This window comes from Rhineura floridana, chromosome 2 (assembly GCF_030035675.1).
Source record: "Rhineura floridana isolate rRhiFlo1 chromosome 2, rRhiFlo1.hap2, whole genome shotgun sequence".
NCBI lineage: Eukaryota > Metazoa > Chordata > Lepidosauria > Squamata > Rhineuridae > Rhineura > Rhineura floridana.
Window position 1 is genome coordinate 227,499,368 of NC_084481.1, and position 20,234 is coordinate 227,519,601.

Below are 20,234 nucleotides of genomic sequence, written 5' to 3' on the forward strand. Positions count from 1 at the left end.
TTTACTCAGCGCATAGTTAAACTATGGAATTTGCTCCCACAAGATGCAGTAATGGCCACCAGCTTGGATGGCTTTAAAAGAAGATTAGACAAATTCATGGAGGACAGGGCTATCAATGGCTACTAGCCATGATGGCTGTGCTCTGCCACCCTAGTCAGAGGCAGCATGCTTCTGAAAACCAGTTGCCGGAAGCCTCAGGAGGGTAGAGTGTTCTTGCACTCGGGTCCTGCTTGCAGGCTTCCCCCAGGCACCTGGTTGGCCACTGTGAGAACAGGATGCTGGACTAGATGGGCCACTGGCCTGATCCAGCAGGCTCTTCTTATGTTCTTATGTTTAGGTGCCTGTGTCTTGGCTTGAAGATATGGAGGAGGCGCCTAGCGCTGTGGTAGGTTCGATCCCCACCATCTCCAGGCAGGGCTGGAAAATGCTTCTGCCGGAAACCCTGGAGATCTGCTGCCTACCAGTGTGGACAAAACTGAGATAGACCAACAGCTGGAGTAAGACGTCTTCCTATGTTTCTATCAAAGCTTGGAAAAGTTACTTTTTTGAACTACAGCTCCCATCAGCCAAATCCAGTGGCCATGCTGGCTGGGGCTGATGGGAGTTGTAGTTTTAAAAAAGTAGCTTTTCCAAGCTCTGGTTTTTATGCATACAAGCAATTTCTCATCATGCAAATGCGTTTTTGTCTGTTATTTTGACATATATTCATTTTATGTGTACTTTTCCCTAACGTATGCATTTTTGTAAACATTGTTTGATTGACAAACTGCATTGCAAAATTCAAGTAAGTGCGCATTTCAAAGGATGGCTGCATTGTGGTTCTCATTGTTTTCGGAAAGTGCAAATTTGATAGATTCTGCTTCAAATGCAAACTGAATTTCTTGCCTGTTCCTCTGCCTCTTTGATCCTGTTATTTGTATATCATGGGAATTTCCCGCTCGTGCCAGTGGAGGCTTCCCTTGAAATGCAAATAGCAGCTTCAGAGAATGCATGGAGAATTGTGAATAACATGCATGCAGGGCATTTTTAATGTGGGGCAGAGGGAGCACTGAAAAAAGTGGCCTGCTGTTTGCTGCCTCTGTTGCAGCGCAGTCTGCAATGTGCAAATGGTGCATCGCTGTTGACCACCTTGAGGCAAATACAAAAAGTTGATAAATTTGATTAAATAAATCAAATAACATTTTAATAAGATGGAATAGGAAAGGGCCGTAGCTCAGTGGTAGAGTGTCTGATTTGCATGCAGAAGGTTCCAGGTTCAGTCCCCGGCATCTCCAGGTAGAGCTGGAAATGTCCCCTTTCTGAAACTATGAACAGCTGCTGCCAGTCAGTGTCAACAATCCTGAGCAAGTATAAGGTATAAGGCAGCTTCCTCTGTCCCTATTTAAATCATCTTTTTTTCTAGAACCACAAGGATTGGAATCTTACAATTACTTTTAAGAAAAATGCCATAGCTCAGTGGTAGAGTACATCCCCAGCATTTCCAGGTAGGGCCGGGGATGTCCCCTGCCTGAAATCCTAGAGGGTCGCTGGCAGTCAGGATGGACAGTCAGGGGCGTAGTCATCCAGGGTCTTGGGGGGGTCTTAGTCCCCCTACATTTTGGGGAGCAGGGTCCCAGGAGAGTCCCTACATCTCCAGCATCCTATGAGACAATCAGCATGAAAGGGGAGTGTATGAGTCACTGAGAAGAGTCTTATAACATGCTTCTTTGTCCTTTACTGCTGATTGGAACTGATCAGAGAGAAAGGAGGTGAGTCAGCCATTGAGAAGACTCTCCTCAGTAGCTAACACTCCCCCCCTCATGCTGATTGGCTCCTAGAGATGTCTGTTGTTGTGGGAGAAGGCACTAGCAAGGATCTCATTCTCATCCCAGGAGCAAAAAAGGGTGTGTATGGCTGTGACTACCATGAAGGGACCCTGCACTTTTGAATTTGCCACTACACTACTGTGGACAATACTAAGCTAGATGGGCCAGTGGTCTGTCTCAGTATAAGGAAGTTTCCTATGTAGTTCTGTCCTGAGAAATAGCATGGGCCTTATCTACATTAGCTCATGCAGAAGTGTCTGCTGCTAATTTCAGCATGCAGTCATGCATTTCAGGGCATGGCCTGAAAGGCACATGAGGCTACCACCTTGCTGAAAACTATGCAGGGTTAGGGTCTGGATGGGTGTCTGCCTGGGAACTGGATGTGTGCCGCCGTGACAGGACGAAAGGTGGAATATAAATGTAAAACAGATACAATTGTTTTTCAGGTTTGGTTCTCTGTGTGTTCGTATTGGTAGTAAAAAGGCCGATTAGAGGCCTTGGGACAAAGGAAACAATACGCCTTCAGTTTCAAGGGCAAACTGAGCAAACATCTACCTAATACCTGTTGCTAAAGAGAAGCCCAGGATGAAGAAAGTGATTTCACAAGGAATCTTTGGTTTTGCCTTGTTGCTTGTAATTTCTGGCCACGTGGTGATTACACCAGAGTCCTTTCGGTTGACACAGCAGGGCCCCTGCGGGGGCTTAGTTTGTGCAAACCTGATGAAGACATTTGACCCCTCTGGTTAGGCTGCCTAGAGTTGACATAGTTTTTTCTGATATTCAGCTGAAATCTGGCTTCCTGTAAATTGAGCCCATTATTCTGTGTCCTGCACTCTGGGATGATGGAGAAGAGATCCTGGCCCTCCTCTGTGTGACAACATAAGAACATAAGAAGAGCCTGCTGGATCAGGCCAGTGGCCCATCTAGTCCAGCATCCTGTTCTCACAGTGGCCAACCAGGTGCCTGGGGGAAGCCCGCAAGCAGGACCCGAGTGCAAGAACACTCTCCCCTCCTGAGGCTTCCGGCAACTGGTTTTCAGAAGCATGCTGCCTCTGACTAGGGTGGCAGAGCACAGCCATCATGGCTAGTAGCCATTGATAGCCCTGTCCTCCATGAATTTGTCTAATCTTCTTTTAAAGCCATCCAAGCTGGTGGCCATTACTGCATCTTGTGGGAGCAAATTCCATAGTTTAACTATGCGCTGAGTAAAGAAGTACTTCCTTTTGTCTGTCCTGAATCTTCCAACATTCAGCTTCTTTGAATGTCCACGAGTTCTAGTATTATGAGAGAGGGAGAAGAACTTTTCTCTATCCACTTTCTCAATGCCATGCATAATTTGATACACTTCTATCATGTCTCCTCTGACCCGCCTTTTCTCTAAACTAAAAAGCCCCAAATGCTCCAACCTTTCCTCGTAAGGGAGTCGCTCCATCCCCTTGATCATTCTGGTTGCCCTCTTCTGAACCTTTTCCAACTCTATAATATCCTTTTTGAGATGAGGCGACCAGAACTGTACACAGTATTCCAAATGCGGCCGCACCATAGATTTATACAACGGCATTATGATATCGGCTGTTTTATTTTCAATACCTTTCCTAATTATCGCTAGCATGGAATTTGCCTTTTTCACAGCTGCCGCACACTGGGTCGACATTTTCATCGTGCTGTCCACTACAACCCCGAGGTCTCTCTCCTGGTCGGTCACCGCCAGTTCAGACCCCATGAGCGTATATGTGAAATTAAAATTTTTTGCTCCAATATGCATAATTTTACACTTGTTTATATTGAATTGCATTTGCCATTTTTCCGCCCATTCAGTCAGTTTGGAGAGGTCTTTTTGGAGCTCTTCGCAATCCCTTTTTGTTTTAACAACCCTGAACAATTTAGTGTCGTCAGCAAACTTGGCCACTTCACTGCTCACTCCTAATTCTAGGTCATTAATGAACAAGTTGAAAAGTACAGGTCCCAATACCGATCCTTGAGGTGTTGGCTATTAAACCGAGAAAGCAAAGGTTAAATTTCCACAAGTGAGCTACGTGACTCAGAAGCGAAAGTTGGCAGAGCTCGAGCCATCTTCAAGGACACGTTGCTATGCAACCTAGGCTCGGGCAGCTGGCCTTATCTATATAGAGGGCCAGCAGACACTGGTATTAGTATTGTCCACAGTAGTGTAGTGGCAAATTCAAAAGTGCAGGGTCCCTTCATGGTAGTCACAGCCATACACACCCTTTTTTGCTCCTGGGATGAGAATGAGATCCTTGCTAGTGCCTTCTCCCACAACAACAGAGTGTGGGGGTCGAGGAGTTTGTTAGTAGAGAGAAAGAGCTTGTAAATGTATCCTGAAACTTTTCATGTCAGTAAAAGTGACTCTTAAAACCTATGTCTTGTCTGGCTGAGTGATTCAACTGGGATCTAGCCTGTCACTATTCTGTTCTGCATTCTGGGCATCTGCTTGTGCCCGATCCAACATCCAACATGAGGGACTCCACTTTCTACAGCCCTCCATTGGGAGAACTGTCCGTTTATTCCTACTCTCTGCTTTCTGCTTCTTAACCAATTCCTTATCCACAAGAGGACCTCTCCTCTTATTCCATGACTGCTAAGCTTCCTCAGAAGCCTTTGGTGAGGTACCTTGTCAAACGCTTTTTGAAAGTCTAAGTACACTATGTCCACTGGATCACCTCTATCTATATGCTTGTTGACACTCTCAAAGAATTCTAATAGGTTACTGAGACAGGACTTTCCCTTGCAGAAGCCATGCTGGCTCTGCTTCAGCAAGGCTTGTTCTTCTATGTGCTTAGTTAATCTAGCTTTAATTATACTTTCTACCAGTTTTCCAGGGACAGAAGTTAAGCTAACTGGCCTGTAATTTCCGGGATCCCCTCTGGATCCCTTTTTGAAGATTGGCGTTACATTTGCCACTTTCCAGTCCTCAGGCATGGAGGAGGACCCAAGGGACAAGTTACATATTTTAGTTAGCAGATCAGCAATTTCACCTTTGAGTTCTTTGAGAACTCTCGGGTGGATGCCATCCGGGCCCGGTGATTTGTCAGTTTTTATATTGTCCATTAAGCTTAGAACTTCCTCTCTCGTTACCACTATTTGTCTCAGTTCCTCAGAATCCCTTCCTGCAAATGTTAGTTCAGGTTCAGGGATCTACCCTATATCTTCCACTGTGAAGACAGATGCAAAGAATTCATTTAGCTTCTCTGCAATCTCCTTATCGTTCTTTAGGACACCTTTGACTCCCTTATCATCCAAGGGTCCAATTGTCTCCCTAGATGGTCTCCTGCTTTGAATGTATTTATAGAATTTTTTGTTGTTGGTTTTTATGTTCTTAGCAATGTGCTCCTCAAATTCTTTTTTAGCATCCCTTATTGTCTTCTTGCATTTCTTTTGCCAGAGTTTATGTTCTTTTTTATTTTCTTCATTCGGGCAAGACTTCCATTTTCTGAAGGAAGACTTTTTGCCTCTAAGAGCTTCCTTGACTTTGCTCGTTAACCATGCTGGCATCTTCTTGGCCCTGGCGGTACCTTTTCTGATCTGCGGTATGCACTCCAGTTGAGCTTCTAATATAGTGTTTTTAAACAACTTCCAAGCATTTTCGAGTGATGTGACCCTCTGGACTTTGTTTTTCAGCTTTCTTTTTACCAATCCCCTCATTTTTGTGAAGTTTCCTCTTTTGAAGTCAAATGTGACCGTGTTGGATTTTCTTGGCAATTGGCCAGTTACATGTATGTTTAATTTAATAGCACTGTGGTCACTGCTCCCAATCGGTTCAACAACACTTGCATCTCGCACCAGGTCCCAGTCCCCACTGAGGATTAAGTCCAGGGTTGCCGTCCCTCTGGTCGGTTCCATGACCAACTGATCTAGGGAATAGTCATTTAGAATATCTAGAAACTTTGCTTCTTTGTCATGACTGGAACACATATGCGGCCAGTCTATGTCCGGGTAGTTGAAGTCACCCATTACTACCACATTTCCTAGTTTGGATGCTTCCTCAATTTCATATCTCATCTCAAGGTCTCCCTGAGCATTTTGATCAGGGGGACGATAGATCGTTCCCAGTATTAAGTCCCTCCTGGGGCACGGTATCACCACCCACAACGATTCTGTGGAGGAGTCTGCCTCTTTTGGGGTTTCGAGCTTGCTGGATTCAATGCCTTCTTTCACGTATAGAGCGACTCCGCCACCAATACGTCCTTCCCTGTCCTTCCGATATAGTTTATATCCAGGGATAACCGTATCCCACTGGTTTTCTCCATTCCACCAGGTCTCGGTTATGCTCACTATATCAATGCTCTCCTCTAAGACCAAGCACTCCAGTTCTCCCATCTTGGTTCGGAGGCTCCTAGCATTAGCGTACAGGCACTTGTAAGCAGTGTCTCTCTTCAAGTGTCTTTGGCACTTGTGGTTAGGCCTGTGGTAAGGCCTGTGGTAATTTTGACTTTCTTCTGTTGCTTAGATAAACTGGAATTTCTTCGTCTGAACAGTCATTACACATCCATCCATCCTGCCTGCTGTATGAGGAACTCAAGGCAGCTAACAATACAAAAAAAAATTCAAAATAAATTATGAGAGTGAGTGTGTGTGCAGGGGAACAAAGTTTGAGACACTTTTAAAAGTCCAATAAATTTGTTGTAGTTTAAACCAGGGGTAGATGTTAGATGTTGCTGCACTACAACTCCCACCGGACCTTTAGTGTTGTGGCACCTCCCCTTTGGAATCCCCTCCCCTTAAATATTACACAGGCACCATCTGTGTTAACTTGTCGGTACCTACCGAAGACTTTCCTCTTTCAACAAGCCTTTTAAATAGAACTCTCATCCCAGTCTGCGTCTGTTTTGGAATTTCTTTTAAAGATGTTTTTAAAGTTTTTTTAAAAGATGTTTTATTTTGAAGATGTTGTAAAGATGTTTTCAGAGGCTTTTAGCGTTTTGTCCCTTGTTGTCATGGCCCCGTCAGAGGACTCATCAGACGAGGATGACTCGGGAGTAACAGCAGCAGACGCAGAAGCAGCAGACCCAGAAGGAGAAATGGAGGAAACTCCTGAGAACCCAGCTCCTTCTCCCCCTCAGCTGCAGAGCACCCCAGACACAGCTGAAGCCCTTCAGCCAGACGCAGCCAGTGAACAGGATACTCCCCCCTCACCTGCAGAACGTAGACAACAGAAGGTCAGGCAGAAGAGGGGCAGGCCTGTCCACTTAAGGCCAAAACGCTGAGGGCTCACACCTGCTGACAAACCTGCTCCTTAAAAGTCAAACCTTGGCTTCAGCTTGTGGCTGACTACAACGTCAGGCGTGGCTTCGTGTGTTTCTAGTTTCCCTAAATCTTATCTTGGACTGACCCCTTGGCAATTGAACCCGGACCTCTACTGACCTCGCTTCTGGACTTCTGGCTTGGCACGTAAGCTTAGGACGGGCCTTGCCCTTATCAGGTTCCCTCCTCGTTAGCCTGGCACATTTACAACCAGACTGCCAGCTAAGGACTTTCTTGCCCTGATAACTACCCAGGAATTTCCAGCCCCCACTGGCACTGCTGTCTCAGTGCAGAGCTGACACTTGTTTGCTGCCCTGGGATCCTTTTGGGAGGAAGGGCAAGGAAAGAAATGTAATAAATCATCATCATCATCATTGTTGATCTCTAGCCATGCTGACTGGGACGGAAGGGAGTTGTAGTCCAGCAACATTTGAAAGCCCGTATGTTGGCTAAGCCCTGCTTTAAGCTTTCATGGTCTAGATCAGGGGTAGCCAATGTAGTGCCCTCTAGACGTTGTTCAACTACAACACCCATAATCCTTGACAATTGGTCATGCTTGCTGGGGCTGATGAGAGTTGGAGTCTGAAGGCATCACATTGGATATTCCTGGCCTAGATGCAGCTGTTGGGACTGCAGTCCATGGAACACAAAAAGAGCCTGCTGGATCAGGCCAGTGGCCCATCAAGTCCAGCATCCTGTTTTCACAGTGGCTAATCAGATGCCCCAACAGGAAGCCTGCAAGCAGGACCTGAGTGCAAGAGCACCCTCCCCTCCTGCTCTTTTCCAGCAGTTGGTGGTTAGAAGCAGAGCATAGTCATCATGTCTAGTAGCTATTGATAGCTTTATCCTCCATGACACTTAATGCCATAATAAATTCGTCAAGATTAAGGTGCCACAAGACTTTGTTGTTTTTTCTGTAAGAGACTAACAAGGGTTAGCCCTCTGGAAGTTGTTCAAAAGAACAACCTTAGCAAATTAACCATTTGCTACTTGTTGAGGAAAACTAATTATGCTTGTATGTGGGTACGTGCACACACAAATTCGCCAAACAGAAGTTGCCCTGATGAAAAATATACCCCTTTAAATTGTTTTGTAACTTTTTTCTTTTCTTCTGACAGAAAAGGAGTTGCCTGGCAAAGTTGTCTGGGTGACGGGAGCCTCCAGTGGGATTGGCGAGGAGATGGCGTATCAGTTAGCCAAGATCGGCTCACTCCTTGCGCTCTCAGCAAGAAGAGAGAAGGAGCTGGAGAGGGTGAAAAAGAAGTGCATTGGTAAGATTCTGTTATTTTAAAAGTTTGCCTATTTTGCTTTTAAAATGTATGTCTTTCCCCCTAACCTAGGGAACAACATTTTATATGGGGCTGCCCTTGAAGCAGAACCAGACACTTGCAGTTTGACTGCTCCCTGGGGCAGAATATTGTCATCATGTTGTGGTGCTGTTGAAAGAATTGCTCTGGCTGCAAATTATCTACTGAGCTATGTTCAAGGTACTGGTATTGGTGTACAAAGTCCTAAAGAACTTGGGAAGTAGGATACCTAATAAATTGTCTTATATACCCAACTGATCACTGTGCTGTAAAAGAAAGGGCCTCCTGCAGATGCCATCCTATGAGGAAGTCCATTCTGAATGATATAGGAATCGGGCTGTTAGTGTGGCAGCACCTACCCTTTGCAACTCCTTCCTACTGCATATCAGACAAGCATCTTCTGTATGGTCTCTTCAGCAGCTATTCAAGATCTTCCTCTTTTAACAAGTGGAGTTTTTTTTTATTCCAGTCTGTATCTGTATTGGACTTAACATTGTTTTTACTCTATCTATCTATCATCTATCAATCTAATCAATCAATCAATCATCTGAAATGTTTCATAGGAAGCGATTCATTAATGGAATGCAATAAACGAATAAATGAAAGAAACAAACAATATTAACAGTTTTGTGCTTTATGAGTGTGTAAGGCTGTTGTAAGGACAATAGTTCATCTTGTTGTGATTTTGAAGTCGGGGCAGGAAGGCATCTAGTTTGTTCCTGCTGTTTGTCTATTCCTTAATTCAGGGGTACCCTCCAGATGGTGCTGGATGGCATCTCCTACCATCCCTGATCATTGACCATGCTGGTGGGGGCTGATGTGCACTGGAGCTCCAAAGGCATCTGTAGGGCACCAGTTTGGCTACCCCTGCCTTACTCTCTGGTTCTTTGTGTTGCCTTAAACTAGTTTTGTGTTTAACTGCTTGCCTGCGGTCGCCATTCTCCATACTGGGTGAATGGGCATTAAAACAGCAAATGCTGTTCAGAGTAAATACATTCGGGCACATTGAGGCACCCCTCCCCCCAACCTCACAAATAGTGGCTGAACAGACCATGACAGACCAGTAAAGGGATCTTGGGGTCACAGTGGACAGCTCAGTAAAACCATTGACCCAATGCGCAGCGGCTGTGAAAAAGGGCAAATTCCATGTCCATTTGATTCCCTTTCCATCACGTACACAAAAGTACTAGTATTATAACCTCTTTCTAAAAATCTGTGGCTGGGAGTCCAGAGTCTGTGAGTTCAAATCTCTGCTCGTGTCTCCTGGGTGTCAAGGGCCAGCTAAAGATCACCCGCACAGGGAGTGGCTCGGGGGTTACGTGCCCTGCCACCTGTGCAGCTGTGGGCAAGCGGCATAGTCCCAAGGAGCCCAGTTGCCCCCCAGCTGGCAGTTGCGGACAAGGAAGGGGCTGGCTTGTGCAGCTGTGGCAAGCTGAGCAGGCCCTGGCCAGCTGGGGAGGACTAGCCTCAGATGGAGGCAATGGTAAACCCCATCTGGATACCGCTTACCATGAAAACCCTATTCATAGGGTAGCCATAAGTCAGGATTGACTTGAAGGCAGTCCATGGTGCAACCACACTTGGAATACTGACCTGATCAAGGTGGAGAAAAAGGCAGCCAAAATGATCATGGGGTCGGAGCAACTCTCCTAGGAAAAGCTTACAACATTTGGGGCTTTTAAGTTGTTTCCCTCTCTTATAAAAACTAGAATCTGGAGTCACGCAATGAAGCTGAATGTTAGAAGATTCGGGCCAGGCAGAAGGAAATGCTACATAGATGAATGATGGAATTTGCTCCCACAAGATGCCAGTTTGGACAGCCTCAGAAGAGGATTAGACGGGATAAAGGAAAGCCAGATACCTTTTGGAAGCCCGCAGGCCAGCCATGAACGCAATTGCCCTCTCTCATTGTTGTTCACCAGCAACTACTGTTCACTGATATACTGCCTCACTCCTCATCATAACTAGCAGCCATTGATTAGCCTTATCCTCCATGAATGTGTCTAATCTCCCTCTTTTTATAATTATTAAATTTAATAATATTGTAAACCAGTTTCCATCAGTTGTGTAACATTATGTCATACTCAATATGTCCATGGTAGTAATTTAATTTGTCTTATGGTTGTTTGTTTATTTTCTCCCAGTAGGAGTCCAGGGCAGCAAACAAAAACACTAAGAACATTCCAAAACACCATAAAAAGGACTTTAAAATATATTAAAACAAAAACATGTTAAAACATCTTTAAAAACTTTAAAAAAAAATTTTTTTTTAAATCATCTTAAAAAGCAGTTCCAACACAGATGCAGACTGGAAAAAGGTCTCTACTTAAAAGGCTTGTTGAAAGAGGAAGGACCTTAGTAGGCACTGAAAAGAAAACAGAGATGGCGCCTGTCTAACATTTAAGGGGAGGGAATTCCAAACGGTAGGTGCCACCACACTAAAGGTCCGTTTCCTATGTTGTGCGGAACGGACCTCCTGTTAAGATGGTATCTGCAGGAGGCCCTCACCCGTAGAGCTCAGTGATTGACTGGGTATATAAGGGATAAGTTGTTCTTTCATGTATCCTGGCCCCAAGCTGTACAGGGCTTTGTACACCAAAACCAGAACCTTGAACTTGGCCTGGGAGCTTATGGGCTATAGAATAAACGGTGTCCAATTTTTTTCAAAAATCTGGACTGATTGTGTTCTTTCCTCCCATAAATGTTTATAACTAGTAGTTCTATTTCTCAGCATAGTATTCCAAACCCTCCTTAACCATCAGTCAATTGTTGGAATAACATCACTTCTTCAACTCTTACCAATCATAATCTGGGCCATTATTAACACATGCTATACCAAAACACAATGCAAAAGCATTGTAACTGGATTCATTGCAAATCACGTCCTGTAATACTGCTAACAGTGCAGTTAATATCTGCCCCAATATCCCTTAATCAGATTACAATCCTGTTATATTATGGACAAAGCGATTTTAAAGCTGTCTAAATTGGCGGCCATAGCTAATTCTGGTGGCAGAGAATTTCATAGTTCATATGTTGAGTGAAGAAGTACTTCCTTTGGTCTATCCTGACTCTCCCTCCATGACATCAGGCTCTAGTTTCATGAGAGTGGAATTTTATATACAGCTATAAATTTTATATACTATACAGAATTGTATATGCCGCTAACATATCATTGGCCAATGGAGGCAGGCATTTTCCCATCCACCCCAAAATGCCCCAGGAGATGGACAAACCACCATTAAAAGAGGGTGCGACATGGCAATAGTGATATGGCATTGTCCCAAGAGCAAAAGTATACCTTGAAGCAGCACAGAAGCCTTTTTGTTGCTGTTGCTGTACAAAAATGGAGACAGACCATCAGCTGCCTCACATTTACATGTATTTATTTATTTGATTCATTTCTTGATAAGATTTCCTTCTCCATAAGGTCCCAACAATATAGTATACAATCATAAAAACAGCTAAAATTGTCGAAATTATAAAGCAAGTAAAACCATTCCAAATGGAACAGAACAGCATAAATTCAGCAAAAGAGGTGGGTCCCACAAAACCAGATACCTTAACTGTCAAAAGGTGAAGAGGTGTGTCTTCAGCATACAAGAAAAGCTATACAATGGAGGTGCTAGATGCACCTCTGTGGGGAGGGAGGTCCACAGTTTAGGGGCTGCCACAGAGAAAGTCCTCTCCTTGGCCACCCTTCCCTACATTTCCCTGGCAGATCTTAACACCTGAGAAGATCAGTAGGGAAGGAGGCGGTCTTTCAGATATCTGGGATCTGAGTCATTTAGGGCTTTAAACACTAATGTGGGTAACCTTGAATTGGGCCTCTATCTATCTATCTGTCTGTCATATTTATATATACAGCACTGCTATGTATATATGCAGTCTACATGTGTGTTGGAATTATTTTTACATTTTTTTGAAGATGTTTTAAAGATTTATTTTTGAGTGTGTTTTCAGATGTTGTGATGATGTTTTTAGTGTTTTCGTTTGCTGCCCTGGGCTCCTTCTGGGAGGAAGGGCAGGATATAAATGTAACATATAGAATAGGATAGAATGCTGGTCTATTAATTGACAACCAAATTGTTTCAAAGCTTCAGCCATTTATTCTTTGGGAAAATCGAGCTAAGCGGGGGAGTTGCTCAATTGTTCCAATGCTCCAACACTCTCTCTCTTCCCACTCCTCATTTATTTATTCACTTATAAAATTATTTATTTACTACCCTCTCATAAAATATCAGGGTGGAGTACAGTAATATAAAAACATTACAAACCATTAAAAGCCGTACACCACAATAATTAAAAGACAGGCTCAGTGGCGACTGGTGGCTCCAGTGTCAGTGGGGCAATGACTCTGAACCGGGTTTTAGGCCAAACTTTCAAGGAGCTGTCCAGTGTGCTGCTTGGACAGCTCTCTGAAAGTTAGGGCTGAAACCCGGAGCGGATTCACTGCCCCACTGATGTCGGAGCCGCCAGTCTTCACTGGACAGGCTAATCAAGAATTTTTTAAACAACTGCATAAGCCTCTCGGCATAAAAAAAAGTCTTGAAGAGATGCCTGAAAGTCAAAACCAGTGATGCCTGCCGAATCTCTGGAAGAAGAGCGTTTCACAGCATGGGACCAGCGACACTAAATGACTGACTTCTAGTGGAGGCTATGTGGGCCTGTGTAACATGGGGGACATTTAACAGCACTCTTCCAGATGATCTCCATGATCAAGCTGGAGTACAAGGGCTCTGGCAGCCCTTAAGGTATCCTCAGAGCTTGGAAAAGATACTTTTTTGAACTACAACTCCCATCAGCCCCAGCCAGTGGCCATGCTGGCTGGGGCTGATGGGAGCTGTAGTTCAAAAAAAGTAACTTTTCCAAGCTCTGGGTATCCTGTACCCAAGTTGTTCAGGGCTTGTATGTCAACACAAGAGCCTTAAGAACATAAGAACATAAGAAGAGCCTGCTGGATCAGGCCAGTGGCCCATCTAGTCCAGCATCCTGTTCTCACAGTGGCCAACCAGGTGCCTGGGGGAAGCCCGCAAGCAGGACCCGAGTGCAAGAACACTCTCCCCTCCTGAGGCTTCCGGCAACTGGTTTTCAGAAGCATGCTGCCTCTGACTAGGGTGGCAGAGCACAGCCATCACGGCTAGTAGCCATTGATAGCCCTGTCCTCCATGAATTTGTCTAATCTTCTTTTAAAGCCGTCCAAGCTGGTGGCCATTACTGCATCTTGTGGGAGCAAATTCCATAGTTTAACTATGCGCTGAGTAAAGAAGTACTTCCTTTTGTCTGTCCTGAATCTTCCAACATTCAGCTTCTTTGAATGTCCACGAGTTCTAGTATTATGAGAGAGGGAGAAGAACTTTTCTCTATCCACTTTCTCAATGCCGTGCATAATTTTATACACTTCTATCATGTCTCCTCTGACCCGCCTTTTCTCTAAACTAAAAAGCCCCAAATGCTGCAACCTTTCCTCGTAAGGGAGTCGCTCCATCCCCTTGATCATTCTGGTTGCCCTCTTCTGAACCTTTTCCAACTCTATAATATCCTTGTTGAGATGAGGCGACCAGAACTGTACACAGTATTCCAAATGCGGCCGCACCATAGATTTATACAACGGCATTATGATATCGGCTGTTTTATTTTCAATACCTTTCCTAATTATCACTAGCATGGAATTTGCCTTTTTCACAGCTGCCGCACACTAGGTCGACATTTTCATCGTGCTGTCCACTACAACCCCGAGGTCTCTCTCCTGGTCGGTCACCGCCAGTTCAGACCTCATGAGCGTATATGTGAAATTAAGATTTTTTGCTCCAATATGCATAATTTTACACTTGTTTATATTGAATTGCATTTGCCATTTTTCCGCCCATTCACTCAGTTTGGAGAGATCTTTTTGGAGCTCTTTGTGATGCGTCCTTCCCTGGCTCTCCCTGTCAGGTTCCTACCTGCTCGTGGTTACTGCCTGTCTCTAGGCACCACCAGGGACTCCACCAGTCCGGACCGCACTCTCTTATGGTTTCTCTCCCCGCTCTAGCACAGATCTCAACAGATCCCCCTGCTAGGCAACCACCAGTAACGTCCCAATACTAGTATTCCCAGAGACTCTGAATACTGGTATTGTTATTCTCTTCACCGCTGCCACCATTTGTTACAGTTCCCCTTCAGCCTTGGTCATTACCTTACCCTCCCTTCTGGTCTGTGAAACCCCAGCCAAGGATCAGGCCTTTGGTAAACCAAATTAAGTATTTATTACAGATAACAAAGCTAACAAGATTAACAAGATTTCTTCTTAAGGCACATAAGCATATGGTTTTACTCAATACTAATCCGAACTCCACCTCCCTCCTGGTAAACAACTCTCTAAACCCCACCAAGCAACCCACTCAGTTCTCTTCTCCCCCCCCAGATTCCACTCTCACTCTTCCTTTTATACATTCAGCCATTTTAAATACTCAGCCAATCATCTCGCATTCTACTGGCCATTCACTCCCCCTCTTTCACTCCACTTACCATGTATCTTCTAAAACAACACCACTTACCATATATACACTAATATATAGGAACATCAGTGATGGATGGCATTTGAGGACCCGAGGGACAAGTTACATATTTTAGTTAGCAGATCAGCAATTTCACCTTTGAGTTCTTTGAGAACTCTCGGGTGGATGCCATCCGGGCCCGGTGATTTGTCAGTTTTTATATTGTCCATTAAGCCTAGAACTTTCTCTGTCGTTACCACTATTTGTCTCAGTTCCTCAGAATCCCTTCCTGCAAATGTTAGTTCAGGTTCAGGGATCTACCCTATATCTTCCACTGTGAAGACAGATGCAAAGAATTCATTTAGCTTCTCTGCAATCTCCTTATCGTTCTTTAGTACACCTTTGACTCCCTTATCATCCAAGGGTCCAATTGCCTCCCTAGATGGTCTCCTGCTTTGAATGTATTTATAGAATTTTTTGTTGTTGGTTTTTATGTTCTTAGCAATGTGCTCCTCAAATTCTTTTTTAGCATCCCTTATTGTCTTCTTGCATTTCTTTTGCCAGAGTTTGTGTTCTTTTTTATTTTCTTCATTCGGACAAGACTTCCATTTTCTGAAGGAAGACTTTTTGCCTCTAAGAGCTTCCTTGACTTTGCTCGTTAACCATGCTGGCATCTTCTTGGCCCTGGCGGTACCTTTTCTGATCTGCGGTATGCACTCCAGTTGAGCTTCTAATATAGTGTTTTTAAACAACTTCCAAGCATTTTCGAGTGATGTGACCCTCTGGACTTTGTTTTTCAGCTTTCTTTTTACCAATCCCCTCATTTTTGTGAAGTTTCCTCTTTTGAAGTCAAATGTGACTGTGTTGGATTTTCTTGGCAATTGGCCATTTACATGTATGTTTAATTTAATAGCGCTGTGGTCACTGCTCCCAATCAGTTCAACAACACTTACATCTCCAGCCTTGAACCTGGTTCGTTATTAAAACATTGCCAGTTGGGGCAGAGGTGAGGCCTATAAGCTACTTTCAACAGTGATATTTTGTTGCTGAGCTAAATGGGGTTATTGCTTCCAGGTTCACAGTGATGGATGGCATTTGTGGCAAAGGTTGCAAGTCCGTGATAGAGCTGCTGTTGCAAAACTCACAGCCCATATCATATTTGCTCAACAAATGAAGGAAACAAGGGTCGTGCCTACTTCTCTTATGGCAAGTTTAATGAGGTTTAATGATTAACAAATCCTGCTAGATGCTGTCCAAGACTTGTGCATTCTAGGGTATAATTGTTGTAAACAAGAGATCAGAGTCATATAGAAGAACCACAACGTTTTAAAGTCACAGAAGTCACTCTGCTAGTGAGGGAAGCAGAAATCCAGCAAAAATATGAAGTTCCTCCATTAGCCTGCAGCTCATATTTGTTTGTGCAAATATAATGCAAAATGTTTAAAACTCACACCTATAGTTTTTTTAACTGACTCCATCAAACACATTGGATGATATCAGCTAAGTCATACAGTAGACCCATTGAAATCAATTGACTAAAGTGGTTTAAGCCCACTGATTTCGATGGGTCTGCTGTAAGTATGGTTAACATTGTATAGCACTCACTGAGTTAAAACCTGCTTTCCTGTTAACAACCACAAACAAAACGATGGCGGCAAAAGCATGACCGTTGGAGTTAAGTCATAATATTGTACTCGCAGCATGGATATTTATCTTCTTATTTTCTTAAGCAGTGATGGGCTATACTGATTGCTGTGGATTATGTGGTGTGCGTATGTGTGTTTAAAAGGACATTTGGTCCACATTTTGGCCCGTCCTCATTTGGTAGAAGGAAGCTGATCTTTAAAATCTGGTATATTTTGCAATGAAACCCCTAATAACACTCTTCAACTTCTGTGTCATCAGAGAGTATCTGCCTTGCACTTTGGTCTCTTTTCTAGCTTAAACTGCAGTCCTAAGTGACACATTGAAACTGAAGCTTGGTCAGATTAATGAGGCTTAACAAGATGTAAAGATGGCATTTATTTATTTATTTTATTACATTTATATACCACCCCATAGCCAAAGCTCTCTGGGTGGTTTACAAGAATTCAAAACATTGAACATTAAAAACAATATACAGTACAATTTTAAAAAACATGCAAAGTTTAAAACCATGAAGCACAGATGAACCAGGTAAAAGACCTGGGGTCAGAGCTTAGCACATGCTGTTAGAATGCCTGGGAGAAAAGGAAAGTCTTGATCTGGCGCCAAAAAGATAACAATGTTGGCACCAGGCAAACTTCACAGGGGAGATCATTCCATAATTTGGGGGCCACCACTGAAAAGGCCCTTTTCCTTGTTGCCATCCTCCGAGCTTCCCTTGGAGTAGGCACCCGGAGGAGGGCCTTTGGTGCTGAGCGTAGTGTATGGGTGGGTTTGTGTCGGGAGAGGCGTTTTGTCAGGTATTGCGGTCCCAAGCCGTGTAAGGCTTTATAGGCTAAAACCAGCACCTTGAATCGAGCTCGGAAACATATAGGCAGCCAATGCAAGCCGGCCAGAATTGGTTTTATATGTTTGAACCGTCTGGTCCCTGTTATCAATCTGGCTGCTGCATTTTGTACAAGCTGCAGTTTCCAAACTGTCTTCAAAGGCAGCCCCACGTAGAGGGGCTAATTTAGCAGCGTTGCTGAAAGCTGTAGTCCAACAGCATCAAGAGAGCGCTGTGTTGCCTTCCGGTGTCGTTAAGTTATTCTGCTGTCTGAACTTTTCACCAGCCAAGATTTGATCCGTGGCGTCTCCTGCTCCTTCTGAGAAAGCTCTCTGTCTGAATCCCTGCAGAGCCATTGCTGGTCACCATTTTGGCAATACAGAGCTAGATTGACCAACAGTCTTAAGGCGGCTTCCAATGTCAGCTAGTTAGGCAGGTTTGTGGAGATCATGTGCAATCCATGGGCTCTGCTGCTGCATCTAAAGATCTGCTAACAGAGCAGAAGAAGAAATATAGTTTCCATTGTTTCTAAAAAAACTTCTCTTCCCCTGCTTTTTATTTTATTTAGAGATCAGCAGCCTAAGTGACAAAGATATCCTCATAGTGCCCCTTGATTTGACTGAAAGGAGCACCCACGAACCTGCAACAAAAGCTGTCCTGAAGCATTTTGGAAGGGTAAGTTGCCCTGTCTTGGCTGATTGCCACTGAGGAGCTGCAGAAGCACCTGTCCTGGGTACAATCTGCGTAGGGGCAGAAAATGGGCATTGCATATTATAAAGTGTGTAATAGTTTGGCATTTTTCAAGATGGTATGTGAAAAGCCAGCAATTGATCAGCAATCTTCCGTGATGCACCAGAAACCGATTTCAAAAGCTGTCTTAAGCAACCCAAGGGGGCTTCTGTTCTAGAAACTCCAACCCAAAGCCAATTTTGTACATGGAACTAGTTGTACAATTGGATCCTGAGTTCAGTTTTTTGGGTGGTATTCAACACTAGCCCTGCTCAGAGTAGACCCCTTGAAGTTAATGAACATGACTAACTTAGATTCATTCATTTCAGTGGTTCTACTATGAGTTGGGCCCTTTGTTTTTGGCACCTCATTGGTCTGCTCTCCCTTGGGTGGGGGAGGGGGAGGAGGAGGAAAGTGCTCAGGTCCTGCTTTCGGGCTTCCCATAGGGATCTGGTTGGTCACTGCGAGAACAGGATGCTGAACTAGATGGCCTTTTGGCCTGATCCAGCAGGGCTCTTCTTATGTTTGCCGTCCCTCTCTCTTTTAGCACAAACTATAGCTTTCTCTCTAATAGTTTCATCGTTAGACCTTGCTTCAGGTCACTTAAGCATCCTTCCGTTTAACAACATGCCCAATAGTTATTGGCAAGGAATTCAATGCAGGCAACTAAGGGAACTGGCAGAGAAGTGGGATGGATCACTTGGCTTTCCTGTGTAGCCATGTAGGAAGGAAATCCTCTTATTCCACTATGAGCATGGAAACCAAGCTGCTGAGAGGCTAGAAGCCTGTATTTTTCATGCAGACGACAGAGGCAGAGGCTTCACTTCCTCTGGAACTAGCATAGAAATTCAGACTAGTAAAACTTATTGTAGGCTAGTTACCATTTGTAGGCTTATTTATGAGCCTGTTTTTACCTATCTTTAACCAGTGATATTGACATAAGCAAAAAAAACAAACAAAATGGGCAGTAAATGCCCAGTGACATGTTTTTTTGAGAAATTGTGAACTGGAAAACTTTCCAGAAAATGTTCAGTTTGCATCAAAAATGTTTCTTATGCCCAAGGGCATCTCCAGACTATCAGTATTTTGCGGAAGGAATTCGAGTGCATATTGGGAATTTAGGTTTGTGCAATTAGCCGCTTTAGTGCAACATTTCTGCTTCAAAAAAGCTTTTTACGGTTGGGAAAGTGACAGGGAAAGGCATTGGAAAGTGTCAGGTGAATGCATGATCAACAGGAAGATGTATAACCGCTCTGCAAGCAAATAAGGATGAATGCTCATTGTTGTATAACCTCCCAGCAAACAAATTAGAATGAAAAAAACCGGACATCGTAAACCCTGTGCGCACAAATCAGGATGAATGCTTAACAAACAGGTTATCTGGAGGAGCCCCTAGAGCAGAAGTAGCCATCCTTTTCGGGCCAGTGGGCACATTTTGAATTTTGAGAGAGTCCTGAAGGCCCCAGTCATGAAATGGCTGCCATGGAGACATGGCATAACATAAAATTAGAGAGAGTGCAGTCACTGGTGTTTGTTCTACCCCAGACAACCTCATGTTTAGCATGAGAAATCAGCTATGGCTTGGTGGTCTTAATTGTGAATATACAGCTGTTAACGGCAGAAGAGCCTTGCTTTCCTCAATGCTAATCCTCAACCAAAGCTTAGGCTGCCATCTTATTCCCACTGTACTCACTCACTGGCTAAAAACACTGACAGGCTGGAGTAGCCAGGCTGGCTCATTTCTCAGAAATTGCTTAGAAGGGTACCTACACTTTTTGCTTCATAACTTACATTCTAGGAGGGATAGAAACTATTTAAATGAGAGCTCAGTCTGGGGCACCAAAGAAGGCTGCTGAGGGTGCTGGGTTGGCAACCCCCACCGGAGGCCACATTCACACAGTACATTTATTCCACTATGATTCCACTTTAAACAGTCGTGGTTTCCCCCAAAGAATTCTGGGAAGTGTAGTTTGTGAAGGGTGCTGAGAGTTGCTAGGAGACCCCTGTTTTCCTCACACAGCTACAATTGCCCGAGTGGTTTAACAGTCAGTCCTTTTCCCCAGATAAGTCTGGGAACTGCAGGCCTGTAAGGGGACTATGGCTTTCCTAACAACTCTCAGTATCCTTCACAAAACTACATTTCCCAGAATTCTTTGGGGGAAACCATGACTGTTTAAAGTGG

General features: G+C 44.1%; 1 protein-coding gene across 1 annotated transcript in view; it reads left to right on the forward strand.

The window, feature by feature from the left end:
• Positions 1–20,234, forward strand: part of LOC133377773 (dehydrogenase/reductase SDR family member 7-like) — a 40,572-nt gene that overhangs the window by 13,247 nt on the left and 7,091 nt on the right. Inside the window, exons 2-3 of the mRNA XM_061612429.1 lie at positions 8,186–8,338; positions 17,892–17,998. Of these exons, the coding sequence (XP_061468413.1) occupies positions 8,186–8,338; positions 17,892–17,998 (260 nt within the window). The remainder of the gene's footprint in view (positions 1–8,185; positions 8,339–17,891; positions 17,999–20,234) is intronic.